We start from the raw sequence: 25,404 nt of genomic DNA, 5'->3' as shown, positions 1-25,404 counted from the left end.
ATGTCCCCTCTTTCACTTGTACACATCTTTCTTCTTTTTCCTTTTTTTTTTTTTTTTTCTTTAATGGCTCAGTTCAGAGCCTCCTCTTCTCAGTAAAAAATTATTGGTTCACCTTGTACTTACGGTTGGTCCTCTTTACCATTCAGTTTGGCATTTAGCAATTGTAGTCGTTTTCTTTGTATTCATGTGATACCTTTGATAAAGTAGTCTTCTACAGGGCAGAGGAGACTGATGATTCTTTGGAAAAAGCAGTTCAGTAGAAGAAACTTGGGTTTGGGGTTAGAAATCCTTGGTTTTAGCCTAGTGCAAGCTAATGCTATTTGTATGAGCTTGGGCAGGTTTCTGTGTACAGTGTGTACAGTGTAAATAACAATATAGGATTTTGGTGGGAACCAGATGAAATACAGTATGTGTATAATAGGAATGTGTAAACAAGGTTGAAGTGTAAGTATGATTGCTTTTGTATCTTATTTTGGACCATATGTTATGCCTTGAATGTAGTAAGGCTTAATATGTTCATGATAATGATTTTTTAAAAATTCCTTTCAGATTTTCCTGAAATCAAAAGACATACCAATATTTTGTACATTTTGAAAATTATATCAAAAGATTGTAATGAAAATGTTATAGCTATCTCCCCTTATTCTCAGTTCCAATAAAATGTTCAGTTTTAATATACTGTAGTATAATTTATTATATTTTACATTCCATCATATTAATTCATTATTTTTGTTCAAATAAATAATATATGTCCTTGCACAATTAATGATCTTTCTTTCCTACTTTGCCCTAGAAACTAATTTGAAAGAGAGTGATTTGAGAGGGGTTTGTTCAAAGGCATACAATAGGGTAATAGGCGGGGCGCCTGGGTGGCTCAGTGGGTTAAGCCGCTGCCTTTGGCTCAGGTCATGATCTCAGGGTCCTGGGATCGAGTCCCACATCGGGCTCTTTGTTCAGCAGGAAGCCTGCTTCCTCCTCTCTCTCTCTCTCTCTGCCTGCCTTTCTGCCTACTTGTGATCTCTCTCTGTCAAATAAATAAATAAAATCTTTAAAAAAAAAAAATTAAAAAAAATAAAAAAAAAATAGGGTAATAGGCACAGCTGGCCACTTTTTTTTTTTAATTCTTAAATTAGTCTTTTTAAAAAAATTTTATTTATTTATTTGATAGGCAGATCACAAGTAGGCAGAGAGGCAGGCAGAGAGAGAGGGAGAAGCAGGCTCCCTGCCGAGCAGAGAGCCTGATGCGGGACTCCATCCCAGGACCCTGAGATCATGACCTGAGCCGAAGGCAGTGGCTTAACCCACTGAGCCACCCAGGCACCCATAAATCCTTAAATTAGTCTTAAGAAAGACTCAAAAGAAAGAAATGTGTGGAGATTTTTAAAAAATAAAAACTGAAAAAAATTACTATAGTTTAATATAGATTTTAAAATATAGTTCTCCCTTCTAAGTGGTCTCCTCTTTCATCTCTTCAGAATCATAAAAGTTGGGTTTTAAGTGGGATATTATGTATGGATAGGCCCTGAGTGGAAAGTTGTGGCTCAACAGGTATAGTATAAATTACATATGCTTTGCCTCTCTTCATTTAGGGGACCTGTGTTTTTAGATTGTTTTAGTTTTGTGCCTAACTTCTCCTAGATATTTGGGGTGAATAAAAATTTTCTGTAAACAAAGTTTTATTAATAAACAAATATGCTTTGGTGGAGAACATTTCATTATTGGAATTTGACAAAACCAGGATTTATTAAACAGTTTTGTAGTTTTTGAGAAGCAGATGTTGGGGTGCCTTGATAGCTCAGTGAGTTAAGTGTCAGACTCTTGAATTTGGCTCAGATCATGATCTCAGGGTCCTATAATGAGCCGTGTGTCTAGCCTGTGCTCAGTGGGGCCTCTGCTTGTCTCCCTCTCCCTCTCTCCCTCCCCACACTTGCACATGCTCGTGCTCTCCTTCTCTCTGACTTAAAAAAATCTTTTTAAAAAAGCAATCAGATGTTGCAGTTAGTTGCTGACTCTATTTTCTATAGACCGATTTTAACCTTTTTTTTTCAATGTAAGAAAATACTGAGCATATATAAAGTTTAAAATGTTGTTTTAGAAATAAAAATTAAATGGCTAATCTTTGTACTTTATTAAAGTAAATAAAAGACTTTATCATAAAATTATTATTTATCGAAAGAGTGAGAAAACAAGCCACTGAGTAGGAAAAAACATTTTTTTAAAGGACTGTTAAAGGACTATTATCCAAAATATGCAAGGAACTATTAATACTCAGCAATAAGAAAATGAAAAACCCAGTTAAAAATTGGGCAAAAGGGGCACCTGGGTGGCTCAGTGGGTTAAGCCGCTGCCTTCGGCTCAGGTCATGATCTCAGGGTCCTGGGATCGAGTCCCGCATCGGGCTCTCTACTCAGCAGGGAGCCTGCTTCCTTCTCTCTCTCTCTGCCTGCCTCTCAGTATACTTGTGATTTCTCTCTGTCAAATAAATAAATAAAATCTTTAAAAAAAAAATTGGGCAAAAGACCTTAAGAGATATCTCACCCAAGAAAATATACAATATCTTAGTTTCGGCTCTTATAACAAAAGACCATAGACTAGGTGGCTTATAAAGAATAGATAGTCATTTCTTACAGTCTTTAAAGCAAAGAAGTCCAAGATCAGGTGCTGGTAGATTGATTTCCTGTGAGAACCCTCATCTTAGCTTGCAGGAGGTCACCTTCTTGCTATGTCCTTACCATGGCAGAAAGAGAGCTCTGGTCTCTCTTCCTCTTTTTATTAAGGACACCAGTACTGTCATAGGGACCCCACCGTTATGACCTCATCTAAGCCTAATTACCTCCCAAAGGCCCACCTCCAAATGCTATCATATTGGGGGTTAGGGTTGCAACATACAAATTTGGGGAGGGCACATTTAGTCCATACATTCTACCCTTCTTCTCCTCAAATTCATGTCCTTCTTGCATGCAGAATATACTTCAATTTCATCCCAGTATACCCCGAAGTCTCAACTCAATCCAGCACCAACTCTAAGGTCTCATCTCTCATCTAAATATCAGTTAAATCAGATATGGGTGGCACTTGAGGTATGTTCATCCTGAGACAAAATGTCTTTCCATCTGTGAACCTATTTAACCAGATAAGTTATGTGCTTCTAAAATACAGTGGGAGGAACTGACAGATCATAGACATTCCCATTTGGAAGGGGAGAAAATTAGAGGAAAAAAGGGGTGACAGGTTCTAAGCAAGTCTTCAAAATCTAGTGAGTAAATACTTTTAGATATTAAGGCTCAAATGTAATTGTCTTCGATCTGAAGCTCTTCTACCTTCAGGACCCACTGGGCCAGGCATTCTTGCCCCAGGGCTCGCTCTTTGCTGCTGCTATTACCCTTACCCTTAATGTCTCTATTTTTAGCATCCATCTCCAGTCTCTTCCAGCCTCTACCACTTACATAGTTCCAAAGCCATTTCTGTCTTTGTAGGTATTTGTTACAGCAACACCCCACTTTTTAGTACTAAACTGTTTTATCTTGGGCTGCTACAAAACAAAACCCAAAACCAAAAACCGAAGGGAAAACACAGACTAGGTGACTTAAATAATAGACATTTATTTCTCATGGTTTTAGAATCTCGGTAGTCTAAGATCAAGGTATTGGTAGGTTCAGTTCCTGGTGAGGACCCTCTTCCTCACTTGCAGATGCTGCCTTCTCACCTTTGTTCTCACGGGACAGGGAGAGAGAAAGAGAGCTCTGGTCTCTACTCTTAAGGACACTAATCGCATTATGGGGGCTCTACTTTCATGACCTCATCTAAACCTAATTACCTTCCAACAGCCCCACCTCCACATACATCACATGGACAATTAGTGCTGATTTGGGGAGGATACATTTGGTCCCTAATATATAGATGGCAAGTAGTACATGAAAGATGCCTAACATAGATCATTAGGGAATTGTAAATTAAAACAAGATACCACTGTACACCTATTAGAATGGTGAGAATCCAAAAATCTGACAGCAGCAGATGCTGGTGAGGATGTGGAGCAATAGGAACTCGTTCACAGCTGGTGGGAATGCAAAACAATACAGATAGTTTCGCAGCCTCTTAGGTAACTAAGCTTGCTCTTACCATACAATCCAGCATTCCTACTCCTTGTAATTTATTCAGATGGCTGAAAACTTAGGTTCACACAAAACCTGCAGGAGGATGTTTATAGTAGTTTTACTCGTAATTGCCCAAACTTGAAAGCAACCAAGATGTCCGTTAGTAGGTAAATGGATAAATTCAGAAAATGGAATAATGTGTGCAGTGCTAAAAAGAAGTGTGCTATCACGCCATGAAAAGGCATGGAGTAACCTTAAATGCATATTATTAAGTGAAAGAGGCCAATTTGAAAAGGCTATAGACTGTGTGACTCCAGCTGTACAACATTCTGGAAAAGGCAAAACTGTGGAGATAGTAAAAAGATCAGAGGTTGCCAGTAGTTAGGGGAGGGAGGGATAAATAGGTAGAGTACAAAGGATTTTTAAGACCATAAAATATTGATACAATAATGGTATCTATTAAAAAAAAATTCTTATAAAGACTCATATTAGCCATCAGCCAGGTCATCTGATGCCAGCTCCAGTTCAATTCTGACACTAACCACCCTTAAATAGCATCAGACTGCACAGTTGTAAGGGCATGGTTCCCAACGAGAGACTGCCACCACTTTGGACGCCAGCTGCAAATTAGGTCCCCAGGCTACTGACGTTTCTGGTCAACTAGCTGCAAATCCAGGGTCTTCCTAAGACCACCCCCCACATACACAAGACTGTCCTTCAGATACCAGTTGCAAGTTTAGAGGTCTCCAGGCCATCTGTACTTATGACCAATTGGCTATAAATCTGGGATTCTTGTGATCCTTCTCAGTTTCAGTAACTTAACTCAGGGAAGTGCTATACTTAGGATTACAATTTTATTGTAAACAATGTAAATTATGACTAGCTAAATGAAGACAACACATAAATTGAGGTCTGGTAGGGACCTGAATATAGAATTTTGTGCCCTTTCCCTATAGAATCAGGGCACATCACTCTTCTGGTATATCAGTGGGTTAACCAACCAGGAAGCACCCCTGTGCTTCTGTTTCCAGAGTCGTGGTTTTTTTTTTGTTTTGTTTTGTTTTAATTTTTTTACATTTCATGACACAGGCATGATTGATTAAACATTGGCTCTATGTAATTGGACTAAATTTCCAGGCTTTCCCCTCTCCCCAGAGATTGGGCTGAGCCAAAGTCCCTAATCATACATAGTCTTTCTGGTGACTAGCCCCCATCCTGGGCTGTCTCTAGCAGAAACTCTACTGTGTGAGTCATGGGGCTTATCAAAAACAAATACCCCTTGTCATTGGAGAAATCCAAGGGTTTTAGAAGCTCCTTGCTAGGAAACCAGGACAAAGACAAGACAAATTCTTTATTTTACATCAGGTTTTTAAGAAAATGGTAGCTCTTGAGATACCTATTAGTAGTTTTTTTTTAAGATTTTATTTATTTATTTGACAGAGAGAGAGATCACAAGTAGGCAGAGAGCAGGCAGAGAGAGAGAGGAGGAAGCAGGCTCCCCGGTGAGCAGAGAGCCCGATGCGGGACTCGATCCCAGGACCCTGAGATCATGACCTGAGCCAAAGGCAGCGGCTTAACCCACTGAGTCACCCAGGCGCCCCAGTAGTTTTTTTTTTTTTTTTTTTTGAAAATATACCATGAAAGCTGAGGTGACTGAAAAGTATTAAAGATTGGAAGACTTAAGAGCAATAACTGATTTACTGATCTCTGTATCAACTTGGTATTTCTTTAAATTTATGTTTATTCATTTATTTTTTAAAGAGTTTATTTATTTATTATTATTGACAGAACACAAGCAGGGGGAACAGAGGGAGAGGGAGAAGCAGGCTCTTTGGGAGCAGATAGCCCAGTGTAGGGCTCAATCCCAGGACCCCTGGATCATGAGCTGAGCCAAAGGTAGATGCCCAACTGACTTGAGCACCCCCCCTCGCACCCCTCACTTGTTTATTTAATTATTTATATAGCTGTTTAAATCTTTACATATCATGCAGTTAGAATTTTTTATCTGACTTTTTATGCATAAATATATTTCTCCTGGTAAAAAGGAGAGAGGAAATTATTTGGAAAGATGAGCTAGTAGAATAATGTAGGACCCTTTTCAGTTTTTATTATCTTTGATTGTCAAAATGGATAACCGTAAAAACTTTTTTTCCTGGACTATACATTGCTTCATTTGACTCATTTTTTTCTTCTAATAGCAAGTTATTTCACAGTGTATCTACTTTCTCCAAGGAAGTGCTTACTTTGTGTTTCTCTTACAGATTGATTATACCGGAACAGACCCTTCTAGTCCCTGCAATAAATGTTTGTCTCCGAATGCGACACCTTGTTACTGTACCATTAACTTCACACTGGAACAGTCATTTGAGGTCTGTATTCCCAATGTATTAGAAAAACCCTGCTTTTAAAAATATTGATGTTTTATTAAAATTTTTTTACTAATTTCATTTTTGTAGCAAAGTCCATATCCTTTTGAGGAACATTGTTTTGTTTGACTCTTGCATTATGCTGTCTGGTAATTAAATATCATGTATTTATTTAAACAGTTTAGTACTTTATAAATTAAATTTAAAGCATTTTATCTTTTCATTGGAAAATTTTATTTTACAAATCAATGTATCATTTATATGAAATAATTTTGCCCACTTTTAATACTAAAGCAAGTTTACTTTGGAAATTTACTAAGTCATTCATTATTCAGTCGTCTTGTTTTTCTATTAGATATGAATTGCCATAAATGCAAACACGTAGTGAAACCTTATTGAGCTTTTATGTCTTGACAGCAATTAGAACACTACTGTGTGTGTGTGTGTGTGTGTGTGTGTGTGTGTGTGTGTAGTTATGATCTTTTGCATTCATACCTGTTACTGGAAATTGAGCTGATGCTAAAGGACATAAGGATTCAGAATAGACATGACAAAACCAGTTTGTGCTTTCCTTTACCTGAAAATTCAGCATAAAAAATTGTTTCATTCTTCAGGAAGCAAAATTAGTTTAATACTTGTCAACTTTTTAGATTTTCTACAATTAAAATTTTCTTAAAAGGCCTGTTTGACTTTTGTGGTCCCCAGCAGGTGGTTGCCATCTAGTAGTTGTAGATGTTTGTGCACCGAAATAAAGGACTAAAACTATCTTAAAAAACATGCAAATAAATTTGGGAGCAGACAGGAATTTGTTTTACTTTGTTTCAGCAGAAATCACATATAAATTTTAAACCTCAAAAATTCAGATTTTTTTCACTGAGATGAAAAAAACTGTAAAGAAGTTCTGCTTTTGTCTGAACAGACAGAATTGAGATGAAACAGACTTGAAAGCTTCAGTTGTTTCTTTCCCCATCCAAAAACACCTATTTTAGAACTTTTTCTGAAAAGCCCATTCTTTTGTGGACCCTGGGTTCCTTCATAAGACCAAACTTTGCATTGGACTGAAAGACTTTTCAGTTATTTTGTCTCAGTATTCACTGAAAGGATTTCTTTTTCAGTTTATAAGTTGAATTTACTGTACTGCTTCTTAATTGAGATTATCTTAAGCATATTCTTTGTGTCTGTGGTATTTTTGATAACCAAAAATAGTTCTTATGTGAACATTTTCTTTCTTTTTTTTTTTAGTATATGTGCTGCCGAAGCGAGCACGTGAACATTTTCTTTCTATCGAAGGGGAAAGTTTTGAATAATTTGACATTTGAAAATAAAATTTTAAATAAGTAATTGTATATGTGAAAATAGCAAATCAAATAAAGCCTACTTAAAATGTTATTTTTAAAATTTATTTATTTATTTATTTATTAAGATTTTATTTATTTATTTGACAGAGAGAGAGAGAGAGAAAGATCACAAGTAGGCAGAGAGGCAGGCAGAGAGAGGGGGGAAGCAGGCTCCCTGCCAAGCAGAAAGTCCACGTGGGGCTCAATCCCAGGACTCTGAGATCATGACCTGAGCTGAAGGCAGAGACTTAACCCAGTGAGCCACCCAGGTGCCCCTATTATTTATTTTTTAAAAATATTTTTATTTATTTATTTGACAGAAAGCACATGCAGGGGAAGCAGCAGCAGAGAGAGAGGGAGAAGCAGGCTTCCCGCTAAGCAGGGAGCCGGATGTGGGGCTTGATCCCAGGACCCTGGGATCATGACCTGAGCTGAAGGCAGATGCTTAACAACTGAGCTACACAAGGGGCTCCTATTGAGTTATTTTTGATTATAGACTATAGAAGTAGCAACCAGAAAGGAGAAAAGAGCTTAATGTTTTTGCTACCTCTTAAAACCTTAAGTCATTCAAGATGGTTTTGCGGTACCTTCTAAAGAATTATAGTGTATGTCGGTCACCCTTCTTTCCCAAGTTATTCTAAAGTGGCTCTACCAACTATATTAAAGTATTTTTCTTGATTGTTATATATTAACTCATTAACTTAGATACTTTACTAATAGTATGTTGTTAAGAAATTTTTTATGTCTCAGAATATGTCCAAGTTCAGAATTAACTTGGACAATAAATGAAAGTTTGATAATTATTCCTTTGAAACGTTGACTCTCAGTGGAGACCAGTCTGAACGGGAGAAAATTTGAAGTTGAAAGTAGAATAGGCTAATAGGCATCTTGAGGGCTTTTTTTTTCATGCAAATATTACTTCTTTGAAGTCTTTAAGGATATTTCAAAGTTTATTCTTGAATTTTTTAACATACCTTCTTTAACCTTACTTACAGTTTGTAGTATTTTAGATTGTTAAGGATTGGTAGGATTCACTCCAGTACTTGTTTTAAGTTATCACAAATTCTAAACTTGTAAAGTTCAAATGACTAGCTTTTATATATGCATGAAACAAATTTATACCCAACAGTTTCGTATGAAAATTGTTTTTGTTCTTTTTCTCTAGGGCAATGTGTTTATGTATTATGGACTGTCTAATTTCTATCAAAACCATCGTCGTTACGTGAAATCTCGAGATGATAGTCAACTAAATGGAGATTCTAGTGCTTTACTTGTAAGTAAAATGATGGGAATGTGAAAATGTAGATATAAATAAGAACATGTGGTAATAGCTTAGTTAGAAATGTTAAATTTAATAATTTAGGATAAAATTAAAGTGTTAACTTTTTACTTGTAGTTTGTTTAGTGAGGGTTTTTGCTTTTTTATTTTATTACTATTTTTTGAAGATTTTATTTATTTATTTGACAGAGCAAGAGCACAAGCAGGGGGAGAGTGAGAAGCGGGCTCCCTATTTTTTTTTCCCCCAAGATTTTGTTTATTTATTTGAGGGAGAGAGCTCAGGAGATTGAGCAGGAGAGCAGGAGCAGGGGGAGCTGCAGAGAGAGAGAGAGGGAGAAGCAGGCTCTCCGTTGAGCAGAGAGCCCAATGTGGGGCTTGATCTCAGGGCCCCGGATCATGACCTGAGTCGAAGGCAGATGCTAAACTGACTGAGCCACTCAGGTTCCCCCAATAAAGCCCCCATTCTTATGCCCAGCCTGGATTGGGCTAGAGGATCTTAATTTCCTGACTGTTGTTCAACTTTTCATAGTAGTGGTTGGTCCCCAAGTATATTATGTTAGTGTTGCCAATGTAGCAAACCTTCAGAGTTCCAGAGCTATTTTGGGTTTCTTAGATATAATGAATCTCTTAGAATGCAGTTTAGGACTATATTGTGACCAGAATGCTCCTGGTAAGCATATACTGCTCTAGGTTATCTACTGGTTTTATTGATCATTCCTAATGTTTGGGATCTCAAGAAATAACATGTCTTTTGAAAGATTCTGGTTAGGTCTGCAATATTTTGCAGTACCATGTGGGGTTTTAGGACTCAAATCCAGAGAAGATGATATTCTGTGAGACACACCAAGTTCTTAGATCTTTCTGAATTTTTTGATTGGGATTACAGATTGGGTGTGTTGAGAGACCTGGAAAACGTTGGTTGTTTTATAATTCCTTTATTCAGATACACCCTCTTTGCTAAAAGCAGAAGAAACAGAGATCAATTCTTTTCTGACAGGCTGCAAGCAAAAAGCTTTTAGCCTAGACTAGGAATTGATGAATTTGTTTCTGTAAAGCCCAGAGAGTAAAGGCCTTCAGTTTTGCAGGTCATATGGTCTCTGACACAGCAACTCCCCTCTGCCACGGTAGAATGATAGTAACCCATAGACAAAACTTGTGAATGGGTGTACTGTAACTGTGTTCCAATAAAATTTTATTTATAAAAACAGGTATAGTTTGTTATTTATTGATGTCCGAGCTAAACCAAATACATGATTTTAAAGATCAGGTGGCTTTCAAAGATTTTAAAGACAGATTAAAGTCTTTGTTACTTAAAACTTTGTGTGTAAGGTCCTTCACAATCTCTGTCAACCTACCACTCCACTCTACTTCCTTATTTCCAACTCATACCTTTAATGGCCTGGCTGCCTTGGGTGATGTATGCTCCTTCCTAACCATTCCTGAGACCAAGTAATCTGCCCTTCAGCATTTACATTTTATTTGCCTAGAATACTGGTTTAAGTCTTGCCCTGGAAGTCGTCTCTGGTGGAGGCTTGCTCTTAATATAGTGCCCTTGGATACAAAATAACTTCTTTACATATTTAGTTCATTCATACCCTATGCCAAGTCACTTCTCACCTTGCTTAACAAACTTTCCCCACATATGCATTCCCAACTCTCTCCATATCATCTGTTCTGGCCCTATTGTCAGGCCATTTTCTACATAGTCGCTGTAGTGATCTTTTTAAAAATGTAGATAACCACTTAAATGATCTTTTAGTGGTCTACTGGCATTTGGAGTAAAATCTCAGGATGATCTGAACTATGCATAATTCTCCAGTGTCATCATACGTTATTCTCCTTGTTCCCATACTCTAACTACATTCTCCTACTATCTTCTCAGAAATAACAGGTTCTTTCTCAGTGGCCTGTATTATTCTCTCTGCTTAAAACCCTCTTCTGCCTGCTCACAACATGCTTGCCTTCTCTTCTTTTTTAGGTCTTAACTTATATCATCTCCAGAACAAACTTTTCTTTATCATAGGTTCTAAAGTAATTTATTTTGCCTTCCCCTATTAATTACTTGGCATACCACTTTCATAAAACTTACTGCAATTTGTAATTATATATTTACTTATTTGTCTTCTATTTTCCCAACTATACTATAAGCTCATGAGGGCAAGGATCATTTTAACCACCATATACCAAGCACCTTGCCAGTGCTTAACACATGGAAGACTTTTAATAAATACATGTTGAATGACTATAAACTCCTTCATCATGGCTCTTATTTCAGATAATAATTGGTTGTATATGGATGTGTTTCCTCTGTCATACTGTGAGCTACTTAAAAGCAGGGACTTTATTTATTTATTTATTTGTTTGTTTTTTTCTGTGTCTAATACCTTGCAGGATACATGGTGTATTAGGTAATAATAAATGGCTTTCCTAAACCAGTTACTGGAAAGTATCTAGCATTGCTTAGTTCAGGATCTCTGATGCCTAGGTAGTAAAAAAGTATTTTCCTTTCTATTAAAACTTCCTGAAGAATTCAGTGGCCAGAATATATATCCCGTATTGAAGAGTTTATTTGTATTTAAAATCTCACCCTCCCTCCTTCCTTCCTTTGACGTAGAACCACAGGATTAACCCAGAATCACAAAATTTGAGATTATCTAGTTGAATGTGTTCATTTTCTAAGTGAAGCCAGGTAAATCAAGGGACTTACCCAAAGTTACATAGTACATAGGTGGAACTAGAGCATCCAGTCTACTTTTTATTTTTTTTAAGATTTTATTTATTTATTTGACAGACAGAGATCACAAGTAGGCAGGGAGGCAGACAGAGATGGAGGGGGAATTAGGCTCCCTGCTGAGCAGAGAGTCGGATCCAGGGCTCTATCCCAGGACCCTGGGATCATGACCTGAACCAAAGGCAGAAGCTTTAACCCACTGAGCCACCCAGGTGCCCCTCCAGTCTACTTTCAATTGAAGATTCCTTTTATCATGTCACAACTGGATTGAGAATAGACTGCTTCTTAATTTTTCTTGAGCAGAAAACTCTTTGTGATAGGATTTTTGTGTTGATATGAAAATTTTAAAAAAGTCAATTTGATATATGCATATATGACAAAGTATTTGCAAGGAAGGGTTACATAAAAAGGTAGTACAGTAACATTAAGAAAAAATTTGAGTATTTAAATGTGGTGTTACAGTCTTTACAGTACAGAATTATTCTGTATGCATTACAAGTGAGACACATGTAGGGGCGGAATTTATAATCAGTTATTAGACTAGCTCTTAGTTCTCCCAGAGGCCCATGTGATAATTTCTTTCTTCTTTTCCTTCTGAACATCAGAATCCCAGTAAGGAATGTGAGCCTTATCGAAGAAATGAAGACAAACCGATTGCTCCTTGTGGAGCTATTGCCAACAGCATGTTTAATGGTATGATACAGATAAAAAGAAATACAAATTATGAACATATATAAATAGGAAAATGTGTATAATTTATTGATACTGATTTGATAGTCTAGTAAACATGAATGAAGTTGAGAAATTGAGCAACTTTTTTTTTTTTAAACATATTCATTTGAGAGAGAGAGCACTTGCACATGTGCAGGAGCTCTATGCACGTATGCAAGTGGGGGTAGGGGTAGAGAGAATCTTCAAGCAGACTCCCTGCTGGTGCAGAGCCCAAAGACTCTACTCCCCTCAGGGCTCCATCTTACGACCCACGAGATCATGACCTCAACCAAAACCAGGAGTCAGACGCTTAACTGACTGAGTCACCCAGGTGCCCCGAGCAACTTTAAAATAAATATATCAATTAGTTATTTAATGGGGTATTAGAACATTTTGTGACCTCTTTTTTTTTTTTTTTTTTTGAGAATTCTCACATTTTAAGAATGAATCTCGCTCGGGAAGAAGAAGCAGAGACATTCTGCTAATCTTCGTATTTCATATATGACAAAATAAAAGGCAGGTTGCCTTTTCCGCCAACTCAATATTTATACCAGTACAAAGAAGCTATAGTTGATCATTTAAAGCAGCACTGTCTGATACTAATATAATCTAAACCATCAATGTGAGACATGTATGTGTTAAAATTTTCTAATAGTGACATTAAAAACAAAAACTAAAATTAATTTTAATAATATATTTTATTGAACCCCAAATACCACCTTTTTACCTATAAATGATACTCAGTATATAAAATGGATAAATGAAATATTTTGTTTCCTTTTTTTTTGTATTGAGATTTTTTATTTCTGAGATACATACTTACAAAACATATTCACTTGGACCAGCCTTAGTTTCAGTGGCTCCGTAGCCATGTAGCTGGAGGCTACCATATCAGATAGTATGGATAGAGAAATGGATACGCCAGAAACTGGGTAAGAATGTGTTTTTTAAAGGAAAGGAGGGGAAGCAGATTTACCCTGCAACTTATTTTACTTGGGTTAATAGTAAAACATTTACCTTACTACATCTCAGTTACCCAGGTAGGAGAAGCGACCTCTAATTGTATTGAAGAAAGAGAAGTCCATCTAGGATTATAAAATTACCATAGATAGTTCATGTTTAAGTAGTCAGGAGCAAATGTACATTGTATACCTGCCTCCTGTTCAGCCACTTTGGGGAGCAGATATCAGATCCTCATTTCTCATAGAGTATAGTAGGTGCTATGGATTTTCAGTATTTAACAATATCTTCTTTTTTATGTTTAGATACATTAGAATTATTTCTTGTTGGCAATGAATCTTATCCTACACCTATTCCTTTGAAAAAGAAAGGTATTGCTTGGTGGACAGATAAAAATGTGAAATTCAGAAATCCCTCTGGAGGAGAAAGTCTAAAAGAACGATTCAAAGGTAAAATTTACTAATTTTCTTTAAAATGTGATATAAGTTAGGAGTTTTAATGAAGTACCTAAAATTTTCTATCTTTAGAATCTTAAAAATGTTTATGCTTTTTAAAAAAACGTTTCTTAACTTCACACCAATTTAGGTAAGATACACTGAATGTTCCTATGTACTGAAATTCTAAAGGAAATGTATATTTCTAATCTTGAATTTTTCTAGTATTTTCTTAAAAGCATTTCAGCCATTGTGTTAAAACTACAGGTGAGTTTCTTTTAAACAGATCCAGTTTTTTATTATAGTTATAAATTAAAATTTATTTTTAATATTATGCCTCAGTTTCACAATGTAATTTTTTTATCATATCTTTGCATTAAATCATCTGCTTTTTGGTATATACTCAGTGGCATAATTTTTAGTATTTTCCTAATGGAGATAGTCATCAAATCTTTGTAGTTATTTGTTGTTACATGAGAAATTGGTTTGTCTCCAAATTTTAAGACTTTCTTAGAATATATTTATACCTTCGAAATACGAAAAACACTTAGATTGTGTATTGTATGTCTTTGTTTTATTTGAGTGACTTTTCAGTGAAAGTGAAACTCTTAATAGAATTGAATATTTTGTCCCCTCCTCTCACCCCTCCCCTTTGTTTTTAAGGTACAACAAAGCCAGTAAACTGGGTTAAACCAGTGTATATGCTGGATTCTGAACCAGATAACAATGGGTTCATAAATGAGGATTTTATTGTTTGGATGCGTACTGCAGCATTACCTACTTTTCGTAAGTTATATCGTCTTATAGAGCGGAAAAGTGATTTACATCCAACGTTACCAGCTGGACGATACTATTTGAATATCACGTACAGTATCCTTTTTTGGCCATGTGCACAGATTGATAGAATTTAAAAGGAATGTTGTTCAGCCTTATCTCAGTTAAATGAGATGATACTCTGTTTTAGTTTTGATTTTTACAGGAGTATGTGAGGATATATGAGAGTATCTTTTTTTATCTTCCAGAAGTTTTAAATTTTGATGTACTTTGTACTAGGATTCAAACATATTATTTGGTAAAATTATTTAAGATGCTGGTGTTTCATTTATTAATAAGCTAAATATTTCTACAATAGAGATTGTAATTGAGCTTAATTCAAAGGTCAGTGAGCATAACTGATGCTAAATAAGCATTGATGGTAGTGGGCTGTTTTGATGTATATTTTTAGATATTAAGTATCAGTGGATGCTAGTTTGCATCCACATAATTGTTTATAACTATTATTCCATTCATAGTACCAAAACATTTTTATCTTTAGCTGTATAATTCGGGTGTACCTTTTAGTGCTTATATATATCATTTATTTCATTCTAATTATATGTCAACATTTTACTAAGTACTGTCCATGCATTGTTACATTTAATTGAAGCATTATGAGATGGTTATCATCTCCATTCATAGACAAGAATACAGGAACATAGAGCATTTAAGTAACTTATCCCAGGTTGTACAGGTAATAAGTAGAAGAGTTGGGGTTCATAAACAAGTTATTGACTCCAGTGGCCATGACTTTACCATCAGCTACAAAACTACCACAGGCTGTATCCCTAGCTATTTTACTCAAGTAGTCAGACCAAGCCACATTGGCCTGGATACAAAGTCTTTCTTAGCTGAAAATATTGGACACTGCATTTTATTCTAAACAAAAGTCCTTATGTTTTTTAATCTATAGCCCAGTGCTTACATAGATCATGAATGAAAAGTTTCTCAAATATTTGCATTTGAATGTTTGTAAATGATCTTTGTATTTTTGAGTTTTCATAATCCAGGTTAGCCATGAGTGTATAGTTTCAGTTTTATAATGCATTAACGAATGGTTAAATTAATAGAACTAATTTCGAAAGAAATGTCTTTTTGGATCCTTAGTCTCTTGATTTTGCACCCAAGTATGCAACTGAATATGACTTGATAGTGACAGGTTAAAAGTAGCCCAGTTTTGTAACCTAGGCCCCCGGATGGGAGCAATTTTGCACAGACAGACCTAGTTAAGGTGCTGTTAGAACATTATCCTGAGGCTACTGCCAAATTTAGGAGGCAGCTCTGTCACAGAATCCAGAAGATCTAGTAAGGTATAAGGGCATATACAAGCCTGTAGCCTAGAGCAAAATAAAGAGACATCTTTGGAGTATTCAGTACTTTGTCTTAGTTAACAGACTATTTGCATCCCAGGCATTGAAAAGAGAGCTGTAGGAAGAATATAGGCTCTCAGAAATTGATGAGGCAGGAATTTGGGTCTGCAAAGCATCATGGGTAATTACAAAAATTACTTACAAGATGGGAACTTAGATACTAGAATTAAGACAGAAGCCCATTTTGGGGTCTTGGGATACAGAGAGAGGCTAGATGGGTGATTTGATACTTTGTCCCTCAAGTGTTTTATTCGTTGGAACTCTTACTTTAGTCATTGATTGATTGATTTGATAAGGATAGATACAAGAAACTAGCAGAGCCTGCTATTTGAAGTAATAGGGTCTATCTGTGGGGGTGGAAAATTGCATAAGCTAGAGAAATCAGATGGGGCCTAAACTTGATTCAAAAGATGCTTTTGAAAAGGTTGTAAACCTTTCACATAGGGATTTAGTTCTGTCTTCTCTGCCCTAATTCTCCCCAAAATCTTAGAATTGGTCCATGTAGATAGTTTATCCAATATACTGGTGTCCCATTTTTTAAAATCTCTGTAACAGTCCACCTTTCACTTCTGCTCTGTTTTCAGCCATCAGATCTGTGTCACACCATGAGTTTTGTCATTGCTCCAAATAAACAAGTTAAAACTTCAGTATCATACTCTTTGACCTTGTGCTCATAATCACTCTCTTATTCATGCTCTTTTAGCTCAAGAGACCTTCAGTCTCTTTATTCTTCCTTTTTCTTCTGGTCTGTCAATCTTCTCTTCCTCGATGGGTTTTATTGTTGTTCATTTGAAATACTTGTTTCACATCACATTTCTTTGTGGCCTTTTGTCCCTTCTGTGTAATGAGAGTAAAAGTACCTGAGAAACCATATAACCCTTAATTTGAATTTGGTTGTTTTTACTTATAAACTATATGGTTTTTACTACTAATGTTTAACTTGCTAACTCAGTGCTTCAAGGTAGTAACTATAAAATTGTTTTGTGATTCAGAAAATGTGAGTAAGGTGCTGCCTGTGTATCATGGAACTATACCAATGAATTATAAGCAATTAAATGCCAGATTTTAAGTTGTATTTTAAAAATCGACTAGACATGGAAAAGTCTTCCTATACACTCTTCAGATTACCCTGTACATTCTTTTGATGGACGAAAACGGATGATCTTGAGCACTATTTCATGGATGGGAGGAAAAAATCCATTTTTGGGGATTGCTTACATCGCTATTGGATCCATCTCCTTTCTTCTGGGAGTTGTACTGCTAGTAATTAATCATAAATATAGAAACAGTAGTAATACTGCTGACATTACCATTTAATTTTATATTCTGAAAACAAATTTACTGCATGTGCATCAAGGCCAGTCCTGTTCAACCTAGCTTTCGAATACCGATGTCTGGTTAGTATGTCATTTTTGAAGTTGGCACATAACTTTTTTTTTAAAAAGCAGTTTTTGTCCTTTGCTCCTTCTTTATGGATGTCTTATGGAAATATATGACGGGTATGAAACAAATTAACTATATTGATCATATCAACACTGTAACTGCTGAAATGGCATTCTAATGTTTGCTTTGTGTTGGATCAGGCCATATGATGCATAGAGCCTCTTTCCTGTGAAATGCATCTACTGCTTAAATGTTTATGCTGTGTTGATAATATTATATTGACATATGATGCTGTATATGTGTGCCTGTTGTGTGAAGAAAGGGATTACAAGATGTATGAATATAATGACTTGCTAACCTTGCAGGATTCGGAGTTACAAAACGATGAAGAAAGACCAAATTAAATAAAACACTTCATCATTTTCATGTGTCGTGTGTAAAGGCTTAAAGTACCATCTTTGTTGAGGTGGTTCCTGTATTCAGTTTATCCAGTACAGTTCTTTTTCAAGTTTAGCTTTGATTTCAAAGGACAAGGACATGCTTACCTTGTCTAGCATAGGAATTAATAGTCATGTCTAGAGGTCAGGTGGGTCTTGGGTGGGAGAATTTAAAATTCCTTTTTCGATTTGGTGAAGATGTTGCAGTCAGGAACCCCAACTCACTTGATACGTTTTTACATGTGATCATTTCCCTTGAAGCTTATACTTCATAAGGGATACATAGGTGAGATGGGGAAACTTCTTGGCAGACCTTCATCTTCTGCCTCAACTATAAACCAATTGTAAATGTTCAAAGGAGACTTTTCATTCTTGTGGTATTTAGCATTCAGAAATTTGCTTCAACATTGGAAATACCTCAAGCTGTTTTTATTTTGCAGGTAAGTTTTGATTTAAGTACTAATGTTATATTGTAGAAATTTTAGAAAACAGTAACCTTCATTTCTTTTATATTTCATTCAATTTTTGTATATAGGTCAAATGTGGATGTGTATGCACATTCTTTTTAGTTAAGGTACCGTTATTCTGGTTGGTTTTTCCTAAAACATACTTTAAAAATAAATTCTTAAATTTCCTAAATTCTGGAGATTTTACAGTATGTACATGATAAATTATAATATATATATGGTTGAAGTTATTTTATTTTCTATTAACTGGAATTATTTTAATATTCCTTATTGAATAAATGCTATAATTTGTTTGCTATGGAACTTATTCTTGAATGTAAACTTACTTTTTCACATGCATGAAAACATGTTTTAATCAGAGATGGCTTAATTGCTTTGAAATAGCTTTTTTTTTTTTAATTTTAAACTCATATGTTTGTATAGAAGGTAGCTGTTTATTCAGAGTTTGTAATGATTCCCTTCAGTTATATTTTAAATCAAAAGGTCTTGGTAATGTATCAATTTTGATTAATATATGTTTTTTTAGGAAAAAAAAAACAAATAATGTAATGGTAATAGAAATGTGCCACACTTCATAGGTTTTGTATAACATGTAATTCAGTTAAAAGAACTTGTAGTTCATAATGACTTTTAACTGGTAGAATATTACTTGCATGAGGTACTTACTTTATGATTATCCTGAAATTTCTGAGTGCATAGGGTATTCTTTGTCTAAAAATAGCCTTTGTTTTGTCAGTCCTTCAGAATATTGTTGTTTATTCTGATAAATTGACCCTCTTGCACATGGCAGTTTATTTTCTGGGATACATCAATGGGGGAAAAGGTTTTTGCCAGTCTATCCAGATTGAGTTTATGTTGTTTAAGGAGGACTGCCATCCTGCATCTCTTTTTCTGATTAGGGGACCAAAGGTGCCACTAAAGAAAAATTGAAGACCTTCCCAACACTTTCTCATCTGTGGTGAAGACAGAATCTTAAAATACATTTGGAGTTTTATCTCTTCTACAAGTTCATTGATGGCCCAGTTCCCTTCCATTCTCCTGTCATTTGAGCTTTAAGGGATTACTGTTACTAATTATGAAGAATGTGGAATATTCACATGGCTTGTGTGAAGCATGGAGGGGGAGGAAAAACATTTTTTTTCTTATGGGTTTTATGCTCATCTTTTGGAAATACTGATATCATATTCAACTTTCAGAGAATCTTATTGCATTTTATTGCATTTAGGTTAAGTAGAAGGCATTGAAGAATGCACTGACTTACAGAAGTATTTTGATATATGAAGTTTCCCAATTGAAGGAATTATTTAATAAGTAAAAGCTAAGAAATTTCATTGAAATCATAAGACAGTTAAAAATAAGATGAGAAAAATAACTGTACTACCTAATAGAGAATTTTGATTCAAGAGGAGAGTCAAGTGAATATTTTTTGTTTATTGGTTAGTAACAGTTTATTTGTAACCTTGATTATATTTAAAGATAATGTTCTGTTAGTATGTTCTGTATTAATAAAAATGAACAAAATTAATTTTGCTATGTTTAAGTGTCTTGCTAAAATAATAATGCCCCAGTGTTTTTGCTAATGTTGAACACTAAACTTTAGCTCAAAGTCAATAAGTCCCGAGTTTTAACATTTCCATGTCTAGATTTGATTGCCAGTATGTGTATATATTAATCACTTTGACAGCATTAACTGCAAGATTTGTCTATATTACTAGGAAACGTCTCTTCTTACCATTGGGTGGTCAGATTGTCACCTGAATTGTAGGCAGATGGGCTAAATTTTGGTCTTAGATCAAGGAAATGTCTAGTAAATAGAAAAGGAAAAAATGGTAGAGAGCAAAGATAATGAAAATAACAAAGAGGACGGGTCATACAGGAAATAAAAACCAAACCAGGAAAGAGGAGCTGCTAACTGTAGGGTTAATCAATGCTGGCTAATCATCTTCATGGAAATACTGCCTTAGAATTATTTTCTGGTCCTTTGTTGGTTAAGATGAAAAGTTTTCTTTGTGAACACGGTTATTTTGAGGGAAGGGTGGAGGGAGTAAGGAAGTGCTATTTCAAGAAGAATTTTGATGCATAAATGTTTGTTGGAGAGTTTAGATGATCTAGTCAAGTGTTTTAGAGCTTTCTTTTTTTAGTCCACACCCCATTCAATAAATATAAATTATATTTTCCCTAATGTCATTTTAAATTTCAAAATAAATATGTATAAAATCAGACCATGGTGAGTTTATTTGACTTTATCCATTTGTAAATATATAAATTACATTTTGTCAAAGTAACATGTATACATGCTTTAAAAAAAATCTGTTTTTTTCTTTTTTAAAGATATATTTATTTATTTGACAGACATCACAAGTAGGCAGAGAGGCAGGCAGAGAGGAGGAAGCAGACTCCCTGCTGAGCAGAGAGCTTGATGCGGGGCTCCATCCCAGGACCATGGGATCATGACCTGAGCCGAAGGCAGAGGCTTTAACCCACTGAGCCACCCAGGTGCCCCCTCCCTGTTTTTTAATTTAAGATTTTATTTATCCATTTGTCAGAGAGAGAGAGAGAACAAGCACGTGTACACAATCAGAGGGAGCAGCAGGCAGAGAGAGAAGCAGGCTTCCTGCTGAGCAAGGAGCCTGGTGTGGGACTGGATCCCAGGACTCAGATCATGACCCAAGCAGAAGGCAGGTGCCTAACTGACTAAGTCACCCAGGTGTTCCTCCCTGCCCCAACTTTAACTTTCAGAGATAATCACTTTGAGTCCAGAAGTTTCTTTTGACATTTGTTTTAATATATCTAAATAAAATAATATGACTATCCTACTATTGCTTGATTTAACAGTTTTAGGCATTATTATCTTCTTGATAATGTTACCTGAGGATTTAGCTCTTTAACACACCTATCTCTACGTCTCCCATTATGTCATTATGATTATATTTAGTAAATACAATAGCTGTTGTTTAATTATGACTATAGAGCAAAGCAATGCAACCTGATTACATTTTGCATCATTTTATTTTTCCTAGAATTAATAATTGCCTCATTTTATTTATTTTATTATTATTTTTTAAAGATTTAATTTATTTGTTTAACAGAGACAGAGAGATCACAAGTTAGAGAGGCAGGCAGAGCGAGAGGAGGAAGAAGTCTCCCCACCGAGCAGAGAGCCCGATGCAGGGCTCAATCCCAGGATCCTGAGATCATGACCTGAGCTGAAGGCAGAGGCTTAATCCACTGAGCCACCCAGGCGCCCCAGTAATTGCCTCATTTTAAATACCTAACTTTCTGGAAACTTACCCTAAACTTTCTTCAGTTTCTCTGTCAGGTCCATCATGTTCTCATCCATAGTTTTGAAGGAGTTTTGTCCCCAAATATCAGATAATCTGATTACCTGTTTTTTTTGTTTTTTTTGTTTTTTTAAGATTTATTTATTTATTTGACACAGAGAGATTACAAGTAGGCAGAGAGGCAGGCAGAGAGAGAGAGAGGAGGAAGCAGGCTCCCTGCTGAGCAGAGAGCCCGATGCGGGACTCGATCCCAGGACCCTGAGATCATGACCCGAGCCGAAGGCAGCGGCCCAACCCACTGAGCCACCCAGGCGCCCCTGATTACCTGTTTTTACTAGGGAGGTCTATTCTATATTTGTCCTTCCAGGCCAATCGGTACTGGTGGTTCTCTTGGTCAGTTATATAGCCATTATCCTATGACCTCCTATTGTCCCCCTTCTGTGTTGGATCTGTTTCCTGGTTTATTCTCTAGTTTACTGGAGCACTTCTTAAAGCACTTAAAGCTTCCTAAGAGGTGGTGTATGACAGGCCAATTTTCTGAGTCCTTACATGTCTAAAATGCCTTTATTCTGTTCTCACAATTTCATTGATAGTTTGACTACATACACAATTTTAAGTTTAAAATAATTTTCCCTCAGGGTTTTGAAGCCATTGTTCCATCCTTTTCTAGGTTTCCCTGTTACTTTTGAGAAATTGGATTCTGTCCTAATCAGATATTGAACCTCCTAGAGTGATGCTTGATTTTCTTTTTTTTTTTCCAGTTTAGACACTATTGTCTATGTGCTTTCTAGAAGAATTCTTCATTTTGATCTTCCAACATTATCTTCTGTTGAATTTGTGTATTTAAAAATATTTTAATTTCTAAGACGTCCTTTATTCTGTTTCTGAAATACATTCATCTTAGTTCACAGATAAAATATTTTTCTTTTTAATTTTTTTTTCTTTTTAAAGATTTTATTTACTTATTTGACAGAGAGAGACACGGGAACACAAGCAGGGGGAGTGAGAGAGGGAGAAGCAGGCTTCCTGCTGAGCAGAGAGCCCAATGCAGGGCCCCTTACCAGGACCATGGGATCATGACCCGAGCGGAAGGCAGATGCTTAACGACTGACCCATCCAGGTGCCTTGATAAAATATTTTTCTTTTCTACCCTGTCAGCATTGATTTTTATTGTTGCTATTTTAAATATTAGTGTTTTGTTCATGTAGGTGACTTTCTTTGTATTTCTGGCTAGTCTTGACAATCTGTCATATATGAATGGCTCCCCAAAAAACTAATTGAAAGCTCTTTGTGGCCTGTGCTGGACAAGTGATAGACTTCATTAGCATAGTGCTACTCAGAAATGCCACTCAGCGAATTATTTGTTCGTGTTCATGATAAAAAGCTTAGACAAGTAATAAAGAATTGGCAGGTCAGCAAGTGTAGGTGGACCAAATTTTGAGAAGTACTGTATTACAGAATGATTGTCAGGGGGCCACTCATTTGGCTGGAGGCCTTTTCTCTGGGGTTGTTCTCTAGGGACTTCTCTGGGGACTTCTCTAGTCTTCTGCAATAGGAGGACAAGGAGGGTCCGTTTTTTCCTGCCTTTAACTGCTTCTACCTTGTCTTCCACCTCACCTTCTGTTTTCCACTTTATGCATATTTCTGTATACCTGTCTCTCTGCATATTTCTGTATACCTGTCTCTCTGCATATTCCTTCTACCTGGTTGTCTTCCATTACTTTGTCCAGATAAAGTGATCTCCTACCTGTGAGAGACAGTGATGAAGGTGAGAGATTATCTTTGTTTGGCTGAGAGGGGTAGGGCAGAAGTCTTTGGATCTGACCGTTCGGTTGTATATAATTTTCAGCTAGTCTTGTTCAGGCCTATTCCTTGTAGCTGTAGCTTTTATGTCTAAGTCTGAGCTTCTGGGGCTGTGGACCAATGAGCATGCTTCTCACTGGTGTCCCCATTTGGATTGCAGCCTGCTCTGTCCAGCTCAGTCATATATCATCTGCTGTTTTCTAGAAATCTGAAACCGCTTCTCTTTTTTCTACCCTCTCTCAACTCTCTATCCTTTTGGGCTCGTGTCTTTGGCTCAATGGGTTGGGACTCTGCCTTCGGCTCGGGTCATGATCTCAGGGTCCTGGGATTGAGCCCTGCTTCGGGCTCTCTGCTCAGCAGGGAGCCTGCTTCTCCCTCTCTCTCTCTGCCTGCCTCTCTGCCTACTTGTGATCCCTGTCTGTCAAATGTATAAATAAAATATTTAAAAAAATAAAATAATTTTAAAAATTAAAAAAAAAAAGAAATTGTTTTAGATGATCATACAGTTAACTTTACTGTTTTTCTTATTGTGTATATTTCTGAGCATTTTAACTTATGTATAGATTCCGGTAACCATCATAGGATACTGAGCAGTACCATCAGCCCCTCAAAACTCCCTTCTACTCCTTTGTACTCACCATTTCCCTTATCTATAAGCCCTGGCAACGGCTGATCTCTTTTCCGCTCCTTTGTTCTCTTCTAGAATGTCATAAACGGACTTACACCATATGTAACCTTTTGAAACAGTTCTTTCATTTAGCAGGCCTTTTAAATTCATCTGAGGTAATGATGCCTCCTACCTTTTCAATTCCTTTTTTATTTCACTGGGGTGAGAGAGAGAATAGATAAACTCTTGGAGCCAATTTTTAAACCGTAAAATGCCTTTTACTTTTTGGTACTTTTATAACATTTTTAAAGATCTTAAAAATAAAGTTGGTATGTACTGTCATTGATATTAATGGGAGCTTGTCTGTTGGTGCGTGACAAGCTTTTTTATCCAGGGTAATGTTGAAGAAGACTGAACTCACTGTACAATACTTTGGCTGTCAAAATTTGAATGCTACTTTGCTCAAGGACCAGAAATACAGGAGAAAAAAAAAAAAGCTTTAAAAATACATGTTGGTTTTTTTTTTTTTTTTAGATTTCATTTATTTATTTGTCAGAGAGTGAGAGCGAGAGTGAGAGCGAGAGCGAGAGAGCAGGCACAGGCAGACAGAGTGGCAGGCAGAGGCAGAGGGAGAAGCAGGCTCCCTGCCGAGCAAGGAGCCCAATATAGGACTCGATCCCAGGACGCTGGGATCATGACCTGAGCCGAAGGCAGCCGCTTAACCAACTGAGCCACCCAGGCTCAGTTGAAAAATACATGTTCAATTGCAGTTGAATTAGTTGTCTAAAGTTGAATTAGTGGTCTCAAGTAATCCCTGGAGTGTCATCTTTCCTCTTTACAACAAAGTTTGTAAAAGACTAATTTATATATTATTGCCCACCTTCAGCTTTAGCTGGGGTTTCACTGCACAATTGTACTGTACTCTGTTTTCTATCATCTGTGTCTGAAAGATAGAATAAAAACAGTATAGGTTTTAGAAGCAGGCTGACCTGGGTCTTATTTAAATAAACTACCTTCACATTATTTAATCTCCTAAATCATTTGCCATTTCCTGTCAGTAAAATGGGAATTTTAGTACATACTTGACAGACTTTTGTTTTGAGGGATAGGGAAGTGATAGATGACAAGACACTTAGCAAGAAAGTATAGAAAAATGACATATGACTGAGCTGGACAGAGCAGGCTGCAATCCAAATGGGGTCACCAGTGCACTCCTTTTTGTCACAGGAAGTAAACTCACCCTTGAACTTTTTGCTCCGTTTGATAGTTGGCATCTTCCTTCCCTCTTCATTCTTAGCATATGGCTTTGTGAATATCTGCCGATT

The 25,404-nt window shown here is 36.3% G+C and overlaps 1 protein-coding gene across 1 annotated transcript in view; it reads left to right on the top strand.

Moving 5' to 3' along the window:
• Window positions 1-20,610, top strand: part of TMEM30A (transmembrane protein 30A) — a 38,030-nt gene extending 17,420 nt beyond the window's left edge. The window contains exons 2-7 of the mRNA XM_059400941.1: window positions 6,359-6,466; window positions 8,966-9,073; window positions 12,416-12,503; window positions 13,787-13,930; window positions 14,579-14,785; window positions 17,225-20,610. Coding sequence (XP_059256924.1) covers window positions 6,359-6,466; window positions 8,966-9,073; window positions 12,416-12,503; window positions 13,787-13,930; window positions 14,579-14,785; window positions 17,225-17,418 — 849 coding nt within the window. The 3' untranslated portion in view covers window positions 17,419-20,610. The remainder of the gene's footprint in view (window positions 1-6,358; window positions 6,467-8,965; window positions 9,074-12,415; window positions 12,504-13,786; window positions 13,931-14,578; window positions 14,786-17,224) is intronic.
• The last annotated feature ends 4,794 nt before the right edge of the window (window positions 20,611-25,404 follow it).

The sequence above is a fragment of the Mustela nigripes genome, chromosome 5 (genome assembly GCF_022355385.1).
Source record: "Mustela nigripes isolate SB6536 chromosome 5, MUSNIG.SB6536, whole genome shotgun sequence".
In the NCBI taxonomy this organism is placed as follows: Eukaryota; Metazoa; Chordata; class Mammalia; order Carnivora; family Mustelidae; genus Mustela; species Mustela nigripes.
The sequence above is the reverse complement of the archived record's forward strand: the minus strand, read 5'-3'. Positions and strand labels throughout refer to the sequence as shown.